At 38.5% G+C, this 21,265-nt stretch overlaps 1 protein-coding gene across 8 annotated transcripts in view; it reads right to left on the bottom strand.

Moving 5' to 3' along the window:
- Positions 1–21,265, bottom strand: part of DOCK3 (dedicator of cytokinesis 3) — a 735,684-nt gene that overhangs the window by 233,163 nt on the left and 481,256 nt on the right. For all 8 annotated transcript variants that reach the window (XM_033208879.1, XM_033208884.1, XM_033208901.1 and 5 more), the window contains one exon: positions 12,434–12,515. In XM_033208879.1, the coding sequence (XP_033064770.1) occupies positions 12,434–12,515 (82 nt within the window). The remainder of the gene's footprint in view (positions 1–12,433; positions 12,516–21,265) is intronic.

The following is a 21,265-nucleotide window of genomic DNA, read 5'->3' as shown; positions in this document are numbered from 1 at the left end:
ACACTTGGACACAGGGTGGGGAACATCACACACCGGGGCCTGTCCTGGGGTAGGGGAAAGGGGGAGGGATAGCATTAGGAGATACAACTAATGTAAATGACGAGTTAATGGGTGCAGCACACCAACATGACACATGTATACATATGTAACAAACCTGCACATTGTGCACATGTACCCTAGAACTTAAAGTATAATAATTTTAAAAAAAAAGAATAAAAGTTTTAGAAGAAAACAAAACAAAAAAAAACTAAGGTCTTGCTCTGTCACCAGGATGGAGTACAGTGGTGTGATCATGGCTCACTGCAGCCTTGTCCTCTGGGTCAAGTGATTGTCCCACCTCAGCCTCCCAAGTAACCGGTACTACAGGTGTGCACCATCATGCCCAGGTATTTTTTAAATTATTTGTAAAGATGGGGTCTTGCTATGTTGTCAGAACTGGTCTCAAACTTCTAGGCTCAAGCAATCTTCCTGCCTCAGCCTCCCAAAGTGTTGAGATTACAGGTGTTAGTTACCATGCCCAGTCTGATAATCATTCTATTTGTGTTTAGAACATATGTTGAAATGTTTGTTGATAAGTATGCATTATGCTTTTTAAATGTATTATACTTGAAATAATAAAAATTCATTTAATATAGATTCTGTTTCAGATTTTTCACCAGGCCATCAACTTGCTGCTCTCTCTGTCATTATTTTGTGAGTTAATGGTACTTGATGGAATAACCTTTGTCCTCAATGTGACAGGTTTCTGTGATCTCCCTGTTGCTTCTAGGAAAGGCTCCCTTAGTTTCACTTCCTTTTCCTTTTTCATCGTTTGATTGACCCCAGATGCCTGTCTCTCTTCAATTAAAAAAAAAAAAAAAGTACAATAAAATGGCAGTCATGATTTGGAAAGAGCTTAAGAGATTCAGAGTCTCCATGTTTCTTAGTTTGTAAACCCTGTTGCAGGGTTAGCACTAGGGTGAGGCAAGCAAGGCACCTAAGGTGCAAAATTTAAGAAAGTAGTCACTCTCAAGATGCTGTGCTTTTGTTTCCTTTGCCTAGTCTCAGCCTTGCCCTATTAAATGGCCCTGAACATATGAAAGAAAAGGAGACATTAAGAAGTATTATGTGGGCCAGGCGTAGCGGCTTATGTGTGTAATCCCAGCACTTTGGGAAGTGAAGGTGGGAGGATCACTTGAGGTCAGGAGTTCGAGACAGCCTGGCCAACATGGTGAAACCCCATCTCTACTAAAAATACAAAAATTAGCTGGGTGTGGTCGCACGCACTTGTAATCCCAGCTACTCGAGAGGCTGAAGCAGGAGAATGGCTTGAACCTGGGAGGTGGAGGCTGCAGTGAACTGAGAATGTGCCACTGTACTCCAGCAACAGAGAGAATCCGTCTCAAAAAAAAAAAAAGTAATACGTAGTAGTGAAATTGAAGCTTTTAGATGGTTACAATATTTTGCCAAGTTCTTAAAATAATAAAGTATGTTTACAATGAAACAAGTTACAAAATAATTAAACATAAATTGATACCTGGAATCATAAAGATATGTTTTTACATGAAAGTTGTGTTTGATATTGAAAAAGGATGTTTCAGGACCCGTTACACTAATTATTTTAATTAAAAATGGAATTTAAAATAATATTATTAAAATAATGCTATATTTTGACACTTATTAAGGTGGTACTAAACAAGTGAAAATTGAAAACCAGGTTACCATTTTTATATACTTTTTGGATGGAAAGATGTTGATTACTAAAGGATATAGAAATGTTCGACACATTTCAAAGTGAAATGGTTTCTCCTACACAGCCTGGATTATGTACATCCAAACTATCAAATGACTCGTGTAATCACTGACTCCAATGTACCTATGGAATTCAAGCCAGTTTCCAAAGATGTCCAAATAAGGGAAAATAATCTGATGGGTTGTACACAAAAATACTAAACGTTTCCCTTGGCTCTGCTCAGTGAATAAAAGAAGCCTTAAGTATAATTTATGGTATTTTCCAAGTGGCTGAGTAGGGGCTCTTTCTAACATCATGTGCACAGCATCCAGAACTTTCAGTGGTATTTATTTGACATCAATAGAAATAAGACAATAATTAATGCAAGAAAATATTTTAAGTAAAATAATTATTTGTGAGTTCCACAGAATTTCAATATAAAAGCTATCTTTTTTTTTTGAGACAGAGTCTCGCTCTGTCGCCCAGGCTGGAGTGCAGTGGCCGGATCTCAGCTCACTGAAAGCTCTGCCTCCCGGGTGCACGCCATTCTCCTGCCTCAGCCTCCCGAGTAGCTGGGACTACGGGCGCCCGCCTCGTCGCCCGGCTAGTTTTTTGTATTTTTTAGTAGAGACGGGGTTTCACCGTGTTAGCCAGGATGGTCTCAATCTCCTGACCTCGCGATCCGCCCGTCTCAGCCTCCCAAAGTGCTGGGATTACAGGCTTGAGCCACCGCGCCCGGCCTAAAAGCTATCTTATTAAACGTAAGTGCATGGCTAAACACAGTTACCACAGGGTTTGTTAAACACATATTCTTTAAGACTAAGCACCAAGGGTGGTTATCTATGTTAAATTACTCACATGACCTGTAAAAGCAAGATGAGAAGAAGAGTGATGTATCTATCATTCATCTGGTGAGCAGGATTTCAATCCTGATTACATGGCAGGAATTAGATTTGTTCACTGGACCAAACTCTCTAATCCTACTTACCTAGGAAGCTGGTCCCAACTAAACAAGGTGTAGAAGAGACAACTGAGGACAGTGACTTAGGGTCCAGCATCTTAGACTCACTCATTTGAAACATTAAAAAGTTAATTAACTTACCTGTGCTGGGGATACTCTTTTTCTATAGAGATAATGAGATTCATGAATACAAAATAAAACCAGCTTATTCGTATGTAAGTTGCAGAAAAGAAGGTATTTTAATACATAATGTTATTATAGTAATAATCAAGTTCAATTCTGAACTAAAAAGATCACTACTTAAAATTCTATCTTGGAATGTAGAAGAGTATAAACAAATATATAAAATAAAATGCCAACTAATGCATGGATAGCTGTACAAATTCATTCTCTGAGTTTGTCACTTGAATATGACAGCAAATAAACATATATTCATTTGTTTATGTAACAATTACTGACACCTTTCAGGCAGTGTGTATGAGGTCATGAATATCTAAGAATGAGTAAAAACAGATAGATATACTTTCACGCATTTGTATATAGAGCCACTGTTTAGCATGAAAGTCAGCAAAATCCTCATTATATTGGCCATCCACATAAGTATAAAACACATTCCCCTTGGATAAAATTCTTCCTTGGTAGGAAACCCCAAAAATCTAACCAAGTTAGAAAAACTAAGGCCTCAAAGCGAATAAGGCTGTGCCAAATAATGTGACTTTAATGTGGCTCTGAAGTGTGCTGAGTAACCTTGTAATCTGCTCAGTTTGTAAGATTCCCTTTTCCCCATTCTAAGGTAAGCTAACAGGTCAGCATCAACCATAGTTGTGGCTACATTTTCTTGCATTTACTCTGAGACTTTGCAGCACATATGTCAATCTAGGAAACTCCTTTAGTTCATAGGAGGAACTCAAGTCTCAGATAATGAGAAAACAGGTCCCACCAATATAATCTCATATAGCTTAAACTAAAACATAAAAATCCTGGCTAAGATATTCTTGTTCAGAAATCTTGTGTGCTTTGTACAAATTCCTCAAATCATGTTTGGGACCTTTTTTAAAAATCTAGGGCTGGACTGGGTATGGTGAGTCACACCTGTAATCCCAGCACTTTGGGAGGCCAAGGTGGAAGGGGTGTTTGAGGCCAGGAGTTCACGATCAGCCTGGGCAAAATAGCAAGACGCCATCTCTTAAAAAAAAAAAAAAAATTAGCCAAGCTTGGTGTGCGCCTATAGCCCCGCTACTCAGGAGACTGAGGCAAGAGGATCGCTTAGAGCCCAAAGGTTCAAGGTTTCTACGTGAGCTATCATCAGGCCACTGCACTGAAGCCTGGGCCACAGAGTGAGACCCTTATTGCAAAAAAACAAAAACAAAAAAATAAAAAAATCCAGGGCTGCACTGCATATAGAATTATGGAAGTATTAATAGTATATTTAGCACCCTGTACCTTCCCATTGTGGCAGAACAAGAGCACATCATGCGTGTTATGTACAATAAAGTTGGAGCTATAGCTTTGGCCTCTGGGCTCATATGGATAATTAAAATGCTATATGAAAATTTTGATTTATTGTAATTACATTTAAATACCACCTTAATTAAGTTCATTTTTCAAAAGACAAGGACTGTACTCATCATATTCAAGAATTCAAGGACAGTACATGCATGCAGCTCTGTTCCCACAAATCCAAGAAACAAGGAATCAACAATTTCTCTTGATGCTTTACCAGGTAATATCAGAGAATCAGAATTCAGAAAAACCTCCTAAGGTTACTGAGACATTCTAGAAGATGGGTGTCTCTTACTAATTCTGTGTCAGAAAGGAGGTCCCACAAAACCACCTCAGTGTTCAGGCACTCTCACTTCAGAAGCTCTCACTCAACAGACTAACTTAAATCCCATTTACTACAATTTAGATTCTTTCTTTCATTCTTTTCCAATTGAAGACAGAGTGCTGATCTTCCCAGACTAAGACATCTCAACTCCCTTAACCACCATCATGGGTCTGCTTTTCCTGTTCTTTCTCCTTGTATTATCTCCTAAGCCTTTACTGCTAAGCTCAAAGATGGATACAATATTATTTTACCTTAGCTAGATTTATAAATCTTTCCATACATCTGGAGTATTATCAATAAAAGCTATCTCTGTGAAAGTGGTATCTGATTCTGCATAACATCATTTGATGTTTTGAAAGATAAAGTCACAGTAAATGAACTAAAAAGTGAGGTGAACAAATGTAACTCTATCTTTTACAGAAAGTCACATATCAGATCTCCAGATAAATCCCATTTGCATTTAAGAGGCCCAATGTAAGCATTACAATATCTGTCACCTGTCAATCACACACCATCAGCAAGGTCAGTGAAACTGTGAAACCAACACAATAGGTTTTGATATATCTCAGGATCACTGAAACAGATCAAAGAATTCACAATAATCAAAACTGGTTTAAAATTGTGACACAGTCTTGTTTTCTTCTATAGTAAATAAATTAACTCAAATAAATACTGCTGGATAGTTTTTTTTAATAAGGTAAAAACAAATTAGTAAATCAGAATAAACTTGAAGAACACACAAGGCAAGATGGGATTGTGAGGTTTGGTATTTTCTAATCAGCAGGTTTCCAAAACTTTTCTAACTTGATTGGTCCATGGTTGTAGAGACCATGAACAACAGTATGACTTTTCAGAAAAAACTAAAGTACAGAAACAAGGGTATTCTGTTCCAAGACAGGCGAATAGGAACAGCTCAGGTCTGCAGCTCCCAGCATGACTGACGCAGAAGACGATGATTTCTGCATTTCCAACTGAGGTGCCTGGTTCATCTCATTGGGACTGGATGGACAGGGGGTGCAGCCCAAGGAGGGCAAGCGGAAGCAGGGTGGAACATCACCTCACCTGGGAAGTGCAATGGGTTGGGGGATTTCCCTTTCCTAGTCAAGGGAAGCTGTGACAGACCGTACCTGGAAAATTGGGACACTCACGTTCAAATACTGCACTTTTCCAATGGTCTTAGCAAATGGCACACCAGGAGATTATATCCTGCACCTGGCTCGGCGGGTTCCATGCTCACAAGCCTTGCTCACTGCTAGCGCAGCAGTCTAAGATCAACCTGCCAGGCAGCAGCCTGGAAGGGGGAGGGGCATCCGCCATTGCTGAGGCTTGAGTAGGTAAACAAAGTGGCTGGGGAAGCTCCAACAGGGCAGAGACCACCACAGCTCTGCAAGGCCTGCTGCCTCTGTAGACCCCCCCTTGGGGGCAGGGCATAGCTGAACAAAAGGCGGCAGAAACTTCTGCAGACTTAAACATCCCTATCTAACAGCTCTGAAGAGAACAGTGGTTCTCTCAGCATGGCATTTGAGCTCTGAGAATGGACAGACTGCCTCCTCAGGTGGGTCCCTAACACCAGTGTAGCCTAACTGGAGATACTTCTCAGTAGGGGCGGACGGATACCTCATACAGGTGGGTGCCCCTCTGGGACGAAGCCTCCAGAGGAAGGTTCAGGCAGCAATATTTGCTGTTCTGCAGCCTCTGCTGGTGATATTCAGGCAAACAGGGTCTGGAGTGGACCTCCAGCAAAGTCCAACAGACCTGCAGCTGAGGGACCTGACTGTTAGAAGGAAAACTAACAAACAGAAAGGAATAGCATCAACATCAACAAAAAAGGACATCCACACCAAAACCCCATCTGTAGGTCACCAGCATCAAAGACCAAAGGTAGATAAAACCACAAATATGCGGAGAAACCAGAGCAGAAAAGCTGAAAATTCTAAAAACCAGAGTACTTCTTCTCCTCCAAATGACTGCAGCTCCTTGCCAGCAACGGAACAAAGGTAGACGGAGAATGACTTTGACAAGCTGACAGAAGTAGGCTTCAGAAGGTTGGTAGTAACAAAATTCTCCGAGCTAAAGGAGGATCTTCAAACCCATCGCAAAGAAGCTAAAAAGTTTGAAAAAAGATTTGACGAATGGCTAACTAGAATACACAGTGTAGAGAAGACCTTAAATGACCTGATGGAACTGAAAACCATGGCACAAGAACTACATGACACATCCACAAGCTTCAATAGCCGATTTGATCAAGTGGAAGAAAGGGTATCAGGGACTGAAGATCAAATTAATGAAATAAAGTGAGAAGGGAAGTTAAGAGAAAAAAAGAGTAAAAAGAAACAAACAAAGCCTCCAAGAAACACTGGAATATGTGAAAAGACCAAATCTATGTTTGATTGGTGTACCTGAAACTGACAGGGAGAATGGAATCAAATTGGAAAACACTCTTCAGGATATTATCCAGGAGAACTTCGCCAACCTAGCAAGGCAGGCCAACATTCAAATTCAGGAAATACAGAGAATACAACAAAGATACTCCTCAAGAAGAGCAACTCCAAGACACCTAATTGTCAGATTCACCAAGGTTGAAATGAAGGAAAAAATGTAAAGGGCAGCCAAAGAGAAAGATTGGGTTACCCACAAAGGGAAGCCCATCAGACTAACATCAGATCTATTAGCAGAAACTCTACAGGCAGAAGAGAGTGGGGGCCAATATTGAACATTCTTAAAGAAAATAATTTTCAATCCAGAATTTCCTTTTCAGCCAAACTAACCTTCATAGGTGAAGGAGAAATAAAGTCCTTCACAGACAAGCAAATGCTGAGAGATTTTGTCACTACCAGGCCTGCCTTACAAGAGCTCCTGAAGGAAGCACTAAACATGGAAAGGAACAACCAGTACCAGCCACTGCAAAAACATGCCAAATTATAAAGATGATCGATGCGAGGAAGAAACTGCATCAACTAACAGGCAAAATAACCAGCTAACATCAAAATGACAGGATCAAACATCTACTTACAACCTTCTGTCTCGTAGATCTGTCTAATATTGACAGTGGGGTGTTTTTATCTATCTTTGGTCTTTGATGCTGGTGACCTGCAGATGGGGTTTTGGTGTGGATATCCTTTTTGTTGATGTTGATGCTATTCTTTTCTGTTTGTTAGTTTTCCTCCTAACAGTCAGGTCTCTCAGGTCACATATAACAATATCAACCTTAAATGTAAATGGGCTATATGCCCCAATTAAAAGACACAGACTGGCAAATTGCATAAACAGTCAAGACCCATCATTGGGCTGTATTCAGGAGACCCATCTCATGTGCAGAGACACACATAGGCTCAAAATAAAGGGATGGAGGAAGATCTACCAAGCAAATAGAAAAAACAAACAAACAAACCAACAAACCAGGGGTTGCAATCCTAGTCTCTGATGAAACAGACTTTAAACCAACAAAGATCGAAAGAGACAAAGAAGGCCATTACATAATGGTAAAGGGATCAACTCAACAAGAAGAGCTAACTATCCTAAATATATATGCGACCAACACAGGAGCACCCAGATTCATAAAGCAAGTCCTTAGAGACCTACAAAGAGACTGAGATTCCCACACAATAATAATGGGAGACTTTAATACTCCACTTTCAACATTAGACAGATCAACAAGACAGAAAGTTAACAAGGATATCCAGGACTTAAACTCAGCTCTGCACCAAGCGGACCTAATAGACATCTACAGAACTCTCCACCCCAAATCAACAGAATATACATTCTTGTCAGCTCCACATCACTTTTATTCCAAAATTGACCACATAGATGGAAGTAAAGCACTCCTCAGCAAAAGTAAAAGAACAGAAATCACAACAAACTGTCTGTCAGACCACAGTGCAGTCAAATTAGAACTCAAGATTAAGAAATTCACTCAAAACCAGACAACTACATGGAAACTGAACAATCTGCTCCTGAATGACTACTGGGTTAATAACTAAATGAAGGCAGAAATAAAGATATTCTTTGAAACCAATGAGAACAAAGACCAATGTACCAGAACCTCTGGGACACATTTAAAGCAGTGTGTAGAGGGAAATTTATAGCATTAAATGCCCAAAAGATAAACCAGGAAAGATCTAAAATTGACACCCTATCACAATTAAAAGAACTAGAGAAGCAAGAGCAAACACATTCAAAAGCTAGCAGAAGGCAAGAAATAACTGAGATCAGAGCAGAACTGAAGGAGACAGAGACACACACAAAAAAAAACCCTTCAAAAAACCAATGAATCCAGGAGCTGTTTTTTTTTTTTTTGAAAAGATCAACAAAATTGATAAATCACTAGCAAGACAAATAAAGAGAGAAGAAACAAATAGATGCAATAAAAAATGATAGAGGGGATATCACCACCGATCCCACAGAAATACAAACTACCATCAGAGAATACCATAAACACCTCTACGCAAATAAACTAGAAAATCTAGAAGAAATGGATTAATTTCTGGACACATGCATCCTCCTAAGACTAAACCAGGAAGAAGTTGAATCTCTGAATAGACCAGTAACAGGCTCTGAAATTAGGCAATAATTAAGAGCCTACCAACCAAAAAAAGTCTAGGACCAGATGGGTTCACAGCTGAATTCTACCAGAGGTACAAGGAGGAACTGGTACCATTCCTTCTGAAACTATTCCAATCAATAGAAAAAGAGGGAATCCTCCCTAATTCATTTTATAAGGCCAGTATCATCCTGATATCAAAGCCTGGCAGAGACACAACAACAAAAAACAGATTTTTAGACCAATACCCCGATACACATTGATGCAAAAATCCTCAATAAAATACTGCCAAACTGAATCCAGCAGCATATCAAAAAGCTTATCCACCACGATCAAGTTGGCTTCATCCCTGGGATGCAAGGCTGGTTCAGTATATACAAATCAATAAATGTAATCCATCACATAAACAGAACCAACAACAAAAACCACATGATTATCTCAACAGATGCAGAAAAAGCCTTCAACAAAATTCAACAGCTCTTCATGCTAAAAATTCTCAATAAACTAGGTATTGATGGAATGTATCTCAAAATAATAAGAGCTATTTATGACAAACCCACAGCCACTATCATACTGAATGGGCCCAAACTGGAAGCATTCCTTTTGAAAACTGGCACAAGACAGGGATGCCCTCTCTCATCACTCCTATTCAACATAGTGTTGGAAGTTCTGGCCAGGGCAATCAGGCAAGAGAAAGAAATAAAGTTTATTCAATTAGGAAAAGAAGAAGTCAAATAGTCTGTTTGCAGACGACATCATTGTATATTTAGAAAACCCCATCGTCTCAGCCCAAAATCTCCTTAAGCTGACAAGCAACTTCAGCAAAGTCTCAGGATACAAAATCAATGTGCAAAAATCACAAGCATTCCTATACACTAATAACAGAGATCCAAATAACGAGTGAACTCCCATTCACAATTGCTACAAACAGAATAAAATACTACCTAGAAATCCAACCTACAAGGGATGTGAAGGACTTCTTCAAGGAGAACTACAAACCACTGCTCAGTGAAATAAAAGAGGACACAAACAAATGGAAGAATATTCCATGCTCATGGATAGGAAGAATCCATATCATGAAAATGGCTGTACTGCCCAAGGTAATTTATAGATTCAATGCCATCCCCATCAAGCTACCAATTACTTTCTTCACAGATTGGAAAAAACCACTTTAAAGTTCATATGGAACCAAAAAAGAGCCCGCACTGCCACGAAAATCCTAAGCAAAAAGAACAAAGCTGGAGGTATCATCCTACCTGACTTCAAACTACACCACAAGACTACAGTAACCAAAACAGCATGGTACTGGTAACAAAACAGAGATATAGACCAATGGAACAGAAGAGAGGCCTCAGAAATAACACCACACATCTACAGCCATCTGATCTTTGACAAACCTGACAAAAACAAGCAATGGGGAAAGGATTCCCTATTTAATAAATGGTGCTGGGAAAACTGGCTAGCCATATGTAGAAAGCTGAAACTGGATCTGTTCCTTACACCTTACAGAAAAATTAATTCAAGATGGATTAAAGACTTAAATGTTAGACCTAAAACCATAAAACCCTAGAAGAAAACCTAGGCAGTACCATTTAGGACATAGGCATGGGGAAGGACTTCGTGACTAAAACACCAAAAGCAATGGCAACAAAAGCCAAAATTGACAAATGGGATCTAATTCAACTAAAGAGCTTCTGCACAGCAAAAGAAACTATCATCAGAGTGAACAGGTAACCTACAGAATGGGAGAAAATTTTTGCAATCTACCCATCTGACAAAGGGCTAATATCCAGAATCTACAAAGAAATTAAACAAAGTAACAAGAGAAAAAACAAAGAACCCCATTAAAAAGTGGGCAAAGGATATGAACAGACACTTCTCAAAAGAAGACATTTATGTAGCCAACAGACACATGAAAAAATGTTCATCATCACTGATCATCAGAGAAATGGAAATCAAAACCACAATGAGATACCATCTCACACCAGTTAGAATGGCAATCATTAAAAAGTCAGGAAACAACAGATGCTGGAGAGGATGTGGAGAAATAAGAACACTTTTACACTGTTGGTGGGAGTGTAAGCTAGTTCAACCATTGTGGAAGATAGTGTGGCGATTCCTCAAGGATCTAGAACTAGAAATACCATTTGACCCAGCCATCCCATTAATGGGTATATACCCAAAGGATTATAAATCATGCTGCTATAAAAACACACGCACACGTATGTTTATTGAGGCACTATTCACAATAGCAAAGACTTAGAATCAACAGAAATTCCCATCAATTATAGACTGGATAAAGAAAATGTGACACATATACACATGGTATACTATGCAGCCATAAAAATGATGAGTTAATGTCCTTTGCAGGCACATGGATGAAGCGGGAAACCATCATTCTGAGCAAACTATCGCAAGGACAGAAAACCAAATACCACACGTTCTCACTCATAGGTGAGAATTGTACAATGAGAACACTTGGACACAGGGTGGGGAACATCACACACTGGGGCCTGTTGTGGGATGGGGTCAGGGGGAGGGATAGCATTAGGAGAAATACCTAATGTAAATGACAAGTCAATGGGTAGAGCAAACCAATATGGCACATGTATATCTATATAACAAACCTGCATGTTGTGCACATGTACCCTAGAACTTAAAGTATATATATAAAAAAAAGTACAGATGACAGTAGGAAAATATCCCCCATTTGGTATTTGGAAGAGGACTATTTAGTTTGTCTTGCTGTATATGAACTCACTAACAAACTACAAAGCTGTAAACCTGTTGGATACCTTTAAAATAAATTATGCATTAGAAATTATACACCTCAGAGAAATTCCCAGTGGCCTTGGATAAGAATAGTAAGAAAGACCTATGTCAGATTTTGGTTTGTTTGTTTGTTTTTTGAGACAAGGTCTGGTCTCACTTTTTCACCCAGGCTGGAGTGCAGTGGTGTGACCTTGGCTCACTGCAGCCTCAACTTCCTGGGCTAAGGCGATCCTCCCGCCTCAGACCCCCAAGTAGCTGTGACTACAGACACATGCCACGCCTGGCTAATTTTTGTATTTTTTGTAGAGATGGGGTTTGGCATGTTGTCCAGGATGGTTTTGTCAGATTTTAAGTGTCTGTTGTATGAAATAGCTTATACAGTCTATATCAGTGAAAGGTACTTGATTATATTTCATTAATAAAAATTAAGTTTAAAACTGTATATAATTTCAGTTTACTATAAATATTTCATTAAAACCTAACAGAAACATAAATCAAGTCCTATTCTCTGCCGTGTGTGTGGAAATAAGAATAAATGTTTGTTTTCAGGGTGACAATACCCACATAGCAGGCCACTGGTTAGAGTCAACAGCAAAGAAGGAAAAGAGAATTTGTACATACTGTAAAAAGGGCACACATTCGTTCGATCTTCTCTGGGTTCCTTGGCCCACCATTCTTGTTCAGTCTTACCAGAAACCGCTCACTGGAATGTAGGAAAGAAAGATACAGAGAAATGTGAGTAACACACTCCAGAACAGAGAAAAAGGGCAGATATGGAAAAACACTAAACATATTTACATAACAGCTTGCAGTGACAAGCAAGGCCAAAAACACATGTCTAGTGGCAGGATACCCTCTTTTTTCCTGCTAAGTAACAAACAAAGGATACTACAAACTGCCTGATAGGTGCTTCTGTTTATTTGCTGATTGTAGCTGTGTGTTTTATCTGTTTAAGGTGTGTGAGCCCTGAGGGCAATAAGGAGGACTGTATCTTAAGGTGTGTGCTCCCTGAGGGCGGTAAGGAGGGCAGTAACATCTCCCCAATATTCCCAAAGCACTGGCATGATGCAAAATCCATAACAAGCATATACATTCTTAGATGTGAGCACTCAGATCATCATAAAACCATTCATCATATTAGATCCGAAAGAATCTACATTACCAAATTTACATCTTCTATATCAGAAGTCCCCAATCCCCGGGCTGCAGACTGGTATGGGCCTGTGGCCTGTGAGGAACTGGGTCACACAGCAGGTGAGTGGCAGGTGGGCAAGTATTACCACCTGAGCTCTGCCTCCTGTCAGATCAGCAGTGGCATTAGATTTTCATAGGAGCACAAACCCTATTGTGAACTTCACGTGGAGGGATACAGGTTGTATGCTCCTTATGAGAATCTAACTAGTGCCTGATGATCTAAGGTAGAGCTAAGGGTAGAACAGTTTCATAGAACAGTTTCATCCCAAAACCATCCCACACCACTGCCTCCACCCATCAGTCCATGGAAAAACTAGCTTCCATGAAATTGGTCACTGGGGCCAAAAACATTGGAGAATGCTGTTTTATATAACTCTTGAGAATCACTTTAGGGCATCGGCGTCCAATCTTTTGGCTTCCCTGGGTCGCATTGGTAGAAGCAGTGTCTTGGGCCACACATAAAATACACTAACACTAATGCTAGCTGATGAGCTAAAAAATCAAAATCAAAATTAAAAAAGTCTCACAATATTTTAAGAAAGTTTATGAATTTGTGTTGGGCTGCATTCAAAGCCATTGTGGGCTGCATGTAGCCTGTGGACTGCGGGTTGGACAAGCTTGCTTTAGGTCTTAAAAAATGTTACAGCAACATATAAAAACTTTGGTGGAAATTCAAAAAGAAATGATGTGTTATAGCTAAAGCTACAATCAGAATTTAATAAAGCCACTAACAATTTTATTCTCCAAATAATATACATAATTTCAGAAGAAAATTACAATTACTGGACTAGAAAACTTTAGAAACAGTGTTTGCAATGTTTGGAGAAATGTCTCTTTACTCTCGCATCTCCTTCCTGCCCCTGTGCAGAATCTCATTCCCATCTCTTTATCCGAAGATTCACTACCAACTGTAAAGGAAGACTGTACCATGGTGAAGACAAAGTATGTGATTCCAAAAGTAACTTACTTATTTTGTGCCTCCAGTCATATATTCACGGAATATATGTGGTATCAGTTTAGTTTGCTCATGTATTCATTTGATCAGTCTACAAATTGTAATTAAGTTCTGTGTGCTTGACATGTGAATATAAATGTGAACAAGACATATACAAGGTACTTTTTCCTCATACAGCTGTGGTCCTGGTAGGCAGTTAGACATGCAGAAATGAATCTCAGAAAGATTTGGGTCAGACATAAATCTGAGATTCTTTAGTCAGGGGAACAAATGGGAATAAGCAGGGAACATGCAAAGAACAAAGAAGAAAAGAGGCTTTGGTCAGAATGCTGAGGGACAATGACATTTAAGAAATGGGTAAAGAAAAACTATCAAAGTAGACACATGGGGCAAATGGAAAAACAGAAGAAAAATATGAAGGATGGTGAGATGTTGCACTGGTCAAGTAAAGAGAGTGTCTGAAAGAGGAGGGAGGGGTGAGTAAGGTCCAAGACCACTGAGAGTCACATGTAACAAGGACAAAACTCTTGAACACAGATCACTGGTGATTCTGGCAAGAATCGTTTTAATGAAATGGTAGAGAAAGATGCCAGTGTAAGGAGTAAGAAAGAAATGATGAAGCACAGTCTAGACCACACTTTAAAGAATGGTTGTGAAGAGGTGGAAGTGATGCATTTTTAGTTACATGGGCATGTGGGGTTGAGGGAGGTCTTTGTTAAAATATGGGATAACCCATATATACAAAGTCAACTGATTTCAAATAAAGGTATCAAGGGGGGTGTATAGCACGTTCAGCAAATGGTGCTGAACAATCCATATGAAAAAACTAAGCCTTGACCCTTGCTTATAAAAATTAACTTGAATGTATCATAGGCTCGAATACAAGAGCTAAAACTATAAAAGAAGAAAACTCTGTGAAAAATGAAGACAAGTATCTTGTATATCTTTTTCACATTTTTTTCCACATTTAGCACACAGTAGAAAACTTTCTCTGGCCCGAGATTATTAAGCAAAATCACAAATCACAACAAAAATGATAAATTAGACTTAATTTAGACAGAAATTAAGTTTTCTTTTTAAAAGATACTGGTGAGAAAATGAAAGGACAAGCTACAGACTGAGAGAAAATAATCACAAAACATTCACCTAAGAAAAAATTGTATTGAGAACATATAAAATGCCCAAAAAGAATAAACATTCAAATAAAAAATGGACACAAGATCTGAACAGACCCTTCACCAAAGGATGTGCAGAGATGGCAAATAAGCACAACAAAATATCATTAATCATCAGAGAAATGCAAATGAAAAACACAGTGAGGGCTGGGTGCAGTGGCTCACACTTGTAATCCCAGCACTTTGGAAGGGTGAGGCGGGTAGATCTCCTGAGGTCAGGAGTTTGAGACCAGTCTGGCCAACATGGTGAAACCCCATCTCTACTAAAAATACAAAAATTAGCCAGTCATGGTGGTGGGTGCCTGTAATCCCAGCTACTCAGGAGGCTGAGGCAGAAGAATCGCTTGAACCCAGGGGGCAGAGGTTGCAGTGGGCCTAGATTGCGCCACTGCACTCCAGCCTGGGCAAAACAGCAAAACTCCATAACAAAAAAAACAAAAACACAGATACCATTACACACCTACTAGAATAGCTATAATTAAAGAAAGAATATACTGGCCAGGTACAGTGGTTGATGCCTGTAATCCCAGCACTTTGAGAGGCAGAGGCAGGCAGATCACTTGAAGTCCAGAGTTCAAGACCAGCCTGGCTAACATGACAAAACCTCGTCTCTACTAAAAACATAAAAATTAGCCGGGCATGGTGGCATGTGCCTGTAATCCCAGCTGCTCTGCTCTGGAGGCTGACGCAGGAGAATCACTTAAACCTGGGAGGCAGAGGTTGTAATGAGCCGAGATTATGCCATTGCACTCTAGCACGGGCAACAAGAGAGAAATTCTGTCTCAAAAAAAAAAAAAAAAAGGAATCAATATACCAAAGGTTGGTAAGAATATCGAGCAACTAGAACTAAACCTTTCATAAACTGTTGGCAAGAATGCAAAATGGTATATCCACTTTGGAAAATAGCTTGACAGTTTCTTATAAACATACATACTAAATGACCCAGTAATTCTCCTCCTATGTGTTTACTCAGGAGAAATGAAAAAAATTACCCAAAGATCTATATATAAATATTTATAGCAGCATTATCCACAATGGCCAAAACATGTAAGAACCCAACTATCCATCAGGGGAATAAATGAATAATCTACATAATAGAATATCATTTCACAATTTTAAAAAACAAACTACTGCGATGTATAATAATATGGATGAATCTCAAAAGCATTACACTAAATGAAAAAACCCAATGAAAAAAGGCCATAGGCTCTATGGTCTCCATTTATATTGCATTCTGGAAAAGGCAAAACTATAGGAACAGAAATCAAATCAGTTGCTAGGGCTGGGGAAGAAGGGTAGGGACTGACTGCAAAGGTACATGAGGGAACTTTTTAAGAGTGATGAAATGTTCTATTTTTGACTGTGGTGATGGTTTCACAACTATATACATTTGTTAGGACTCACTGAACTGTGCATTAAAAAGGGTGAATTTTACTATGTATAAATTACATTTTAAAAACCAGACTCAAAAAAAAGATGGAATACACCTAAGAAAATGTATATCCAATGGGACAAGGCTTATAGAAGGAGAACTACTGAAGACACAGGATATAACTGGTAAAGGAAAATCACTGAGTAGGTGAAGAGGGATAGAATCCAGGAAAGAGTGAAGAAGGAAACAATAGGTGTAGATACAAATAAGCTGTGGTTTTAGTAATAGTGTAGATACAAATAAGTTGTGAGTTTTATCACAGACAGGAAATAAAAAACAGTAAATTTAAAAAAAAAAATTCCAAAAATAACAGAAAAAATTCTCAAGACCATTTAAGAGAAAATATAATGGGGAAAAGTAGAAAAGACAGCTATGACACAGACAAGTGAAAAAGTGGCAAAAACATAGAGTCAAGGCAATTGTCTCTCCAAACTATCTTCAATCTTGATAAAGCTTGCCATCTTCTTTGCTGTCACTAGTCTTGGCCATTACTTGACTAACTTGGATTATTATAACAGCTTCCCAGCTCTACTTCCCTTTTGCCTCTCTAAAAGCCATCCTTGGAGAGACTGATCCTTTTAAAGTATGAATCAGATCATACCTTTTCCCAGCTTAAAACCTTTTCATGAGGTCAACTGATTTTTTACAAGGGTGTTAAGACAGCTCAGTGGAGAAAAGTATTTCAACAAACAGTGTTGGGACAACTAGATATTCACATGCAAAAAATGAAGCTGGATCTTTATTTCACACCATATATAAAAATTAAGTAAAAACGAACCATAGACCTACATGTAAGAGCTAAAACTACAAAATCCTTAGAAGAAAATGTAGGTATAAATTTTCATGACCTTGAATTAAGTAATGGTTTCTTAGGTAGGAAGGACACCAACAGCACAAGCAACAACAACAAAAAAAGGGACTTTGTTAAAGCAAATAATTATTGTGCATCAAAAGACACCATCAAGAAAGTGACAAGCCACGGAATGGGCAAAAATATTTATAAATCATATACAGATACATATACCTAGAATATAGAAAGCTCTCTTAAAATTCAATAATTCAATAATAAAAAGACAATTCAAAAGTGGGTAACTTGAATTGGTATTTCTCCAAAGAAAATACACAAATGGCAAATAAACACATGAAAAGATGTTCAACATCATTAGTCATCAGGGAATTGCAAATCAAAAGCACAATGAGAGTACCACTTCAAACCTCTAGAATGGCTTTATTCAAAATGATAGATAATCGTAAGTGCTGACAAGGAAATGGAGAAATTGGAACTCTCATACACAGCTGATGGGAATGCAAAATGGTATTGCCACTTTGGAAAAACAGTCTGGAAGTTCCTCAAAAGGTTAGCATAGTTACCATATGACTCAGAAATTCTACTCCTGGGTATACATCCAAGAGAAATAAAAGCATACGGTCACACAAAAATTTGTACATGAATGTTCATAGCATTATTAATAATAGCCAGAAGGTGAAAACAACCAAAATATCCACTGACAAATGTATAAATGTGGTAGATATAGCCAAATAACAAAATATTATTCAGCTATAAAAGTAACGAAGTACTGACACACACTAAAATGTTGATGAACCTTGAAAACAATATGCTAAGTAATGGAAGCTAATCACATAAGACCACACACTGTCTAATTCCATTTTTATGAAATGTCTACAATAGGCAAACCTACAGAGACTGAAAATAGATTAGTGGTTGCCTAGGGCTGGGGGTTTGGAGGAAATTGAGTGACTATTAAATGGTATGGGATTTCTTTTTGAGTTGATGAAACTGTTTTAAGATGGACTGTGGTAATGGTTACATAACTCTAATAAAAGCCACTGAACTGTACCCTTTGAATGGGTAAAGTCTACAGTATGTGAATTATATTAAAGCTGTTACAGAGAACAAACAACAACAAACTTTTTCGTGGTTTACTCTCACTCTCAGATAACAAATAAACTCTCCAAGATCTGCATGGCCTTGTGTGAAACACTTGACTCAGCCTATCTTACAGCCCTATCTCATCTCACATGAGCCTTTCTTGCTTACTCGCCACACACACACTGGTGTCCTAGATACAAGTGTCTTGAACATGCCAAACTCATTCTTGCCTTAGGACCTTTGTGCATGTTGTTTTCTCTGGAATGCTGTTCTTTCAGCCCAAGTGGCTGGCTCACTACCATCCTTCAGATCTTAGCCTCCAGTTTCCTAGAGAAGCCAACTTTGATATGTTGGCAAAAGCAGTACTGCTTTACCCCTTCCCATTACTTACTCTCTTTTTTACAGCATGTGGCACAAACTAATCATTTTCTTTCTTTATTGTCTTTCTCTTACACAAGAGAATAAACTCCCAAGGATAAGGACATTGTTCCCCTCGGTACCTCTAGTACTTCTAAGAGCCTGACCCTATATAATAAATGTTGAATGGAAAAAGGTGGGAATGTCTTGAGAACTGCTGTGTGGTATGTGGAAGTTTGCTAATGAGGGTCACCATAAAATGGATGGGTACATCACCATCACACTATGCAGAAACATCTATGAGCCAGGAGGGAGCAAATGAGATAGCACAAATCAACCTTCTAATTTGGTGACCAAGGATCAAGATGCAACAAGTATGTTGTGACAGACACAGTCCCCCAGATGCTCACTAAATCCATGTTTTCTGTTTCTTCTTGGGTACAGAGCTAGAGTATACATCTTAGCCTCCCCGTTGCAGTTGAGTGGAGCCATGTGACTGAATTGTGGACACTAAAATGTGAATGAATGTGATGTGTGCAATTTCTAGGCTTAGTCCTAAAAATTTCTTATATATGTGCCTTCATGTTTTTTCCCCTTCTAGAAAGCTGGAGTGGAGATGATCCCCGGTACAACCTTGGTGCTATGTATCGATGATGGCAGATTATCCATTAGTCTTGATCCCTAAATGATTGTGTGGATGAAGACTGTCTTACTAACTTAAAACACCCACCCAGGGCTGTTATAAAAGCAAGAAAATACACTTTTATTGTGTTTGAACTATAATATATTTTTTATTTGTTACAGAAGTTGATCTATTCTAACTAATATGTATACCATGCACGTAACAATCCCCAATTATCTGATAATGTGATAATATATCTTTACAAATACATGAGTATAAAAGTAGGTTTCGGGAAGTTTATGTCTTTCAAAGAGATTTTCAAGAGAATCTATCATAACTTCTGTACTATTCTTCGGAAGGAAAACATACAATTGCTCTCATCCTCACGCTATACACTCTGTGAATCTCTCAAGAGCAGACACCTCCCCAACAGGCTGCTTTTTGGAGCTGCCCATAGAGGGGTACTATTTGGAGGGACTTACACAAGGTCTTGTTCAAAGATAAAACGGTAGATGAAGTAACTATCTAGGTAAATAGGGTTGCTGGCTCTAACAGAACATAGGAACTTCTCTTTTTCTCCTCAATAATGAAAGAAAGCCCTTTCTTTTCATTAGTTCTCACATTGCCAACCTGAGCTTTATATCTCCTCAAGACTTTCATACTCTAGTTTCACCTGGCCTTTTTGATGACTTTTAATACACAAAATAACTGTTTTTTTCACTTCAGAGGGCTTATGGCATACATATAATTATTTCATTTATTTATCACACCTGTTTATATACCCATTTATTTATATATTTTGCTAGCTTCCCCAATGGGTATGATAAATAAATGCTTCAAACTATTTGAAGACAAATAATCTATCCAATGTTTCCATGATTTGTCAATAGATGTTTTACAAAAAAAGTGGCAAAATATTGTTGGGAAATACTGTATTGAACACAGACAGGTTTCTACCCTCTAGGACTTTTCAGAGGCTTAAAATGGTAGTATATGTTTTAAGAAGTAAGGGGACAAGTTACATTTTACCCCACAACCCACTTTTGTGTAAGGCAATGGAGTCTGTAGAAACATAGTAGATAAATGCTGATTGAATCTACCTGGCAACTAGAGCAACAGCAAGTACTTGTATTCTTCAAAGGTGTAATAGAAACTGTGGCCAAGAGAGTCAAATTTACCCATGAGATTTCATAAATAATCACACTTCTATATGAATAACTCTCTTTAATATGAATGAGAAACCATCTAAGTTACTATTTGATCTCTTTCAAGTGAAAAAGAGATGATTAATTCTTACTCTTCAGTAAGCAATATTACAAGGGAACTACTCTACCTTTAGTTGATTTTATGATGATGAACTACGGACATACAGCATATGAAGTTACATTAATTTCATATTGTTGATCAAGTTCTTACAAATGAATCCCATAATTTCAATCTGTGACAAGTCTAATGGTGTCTTAATTTTAAGATAACTTCCTTTTTTGAGATTTATAATTCTTGGATGGCACTGTATTTTGTATATGCCTTCATTGATGGCAATTCATGCATCCCTTCAACAAATGTTTGGTGACTGCCAATGAGGTACCAGCCCATGTCAGGCACTAAGGCAGAGACAGGTTTCTTATCCTCAAAGAGGGTACATCCTAAAGACACTATTTTGGAAACAGAAGCAGTTTTCTCAAATAAATTTAGAGGAATTCTCCCAACTTTTTCAATTTAATCTTTATGTTCCTCGTTCAGTCCTCCATGAATATAGATGCCAACTGCTTAGCATCTCTCCCATGATAACCTGCCAGGTGCTTAAAAATAAGCAAGTAGCCCCAA

The sequence above is a fragment of the Trachypithecus francoisi genome, unplaced genomic scaffold (assembly GCF_009764315.1).
Source record: "Trachypithecus francoisi isolate TF-2019V2 unplaced genomic scaffold, Tfra_2.0 Lachesis_group0, whole genome shotgun sequence".
Taxonomy (NCBI): domain Eukaryota; kingdom Metazoa; phylum Chordata; class Mammalia; order Primates; family Cercopithecidae; genus Trachypithecus; species Trachypithecus francoisi.
The sequence above is the reverse complement of the archived record's forward strand: the minus strand, read 5'-3'. Positions and strand labels throughout refer to the sequence as shown.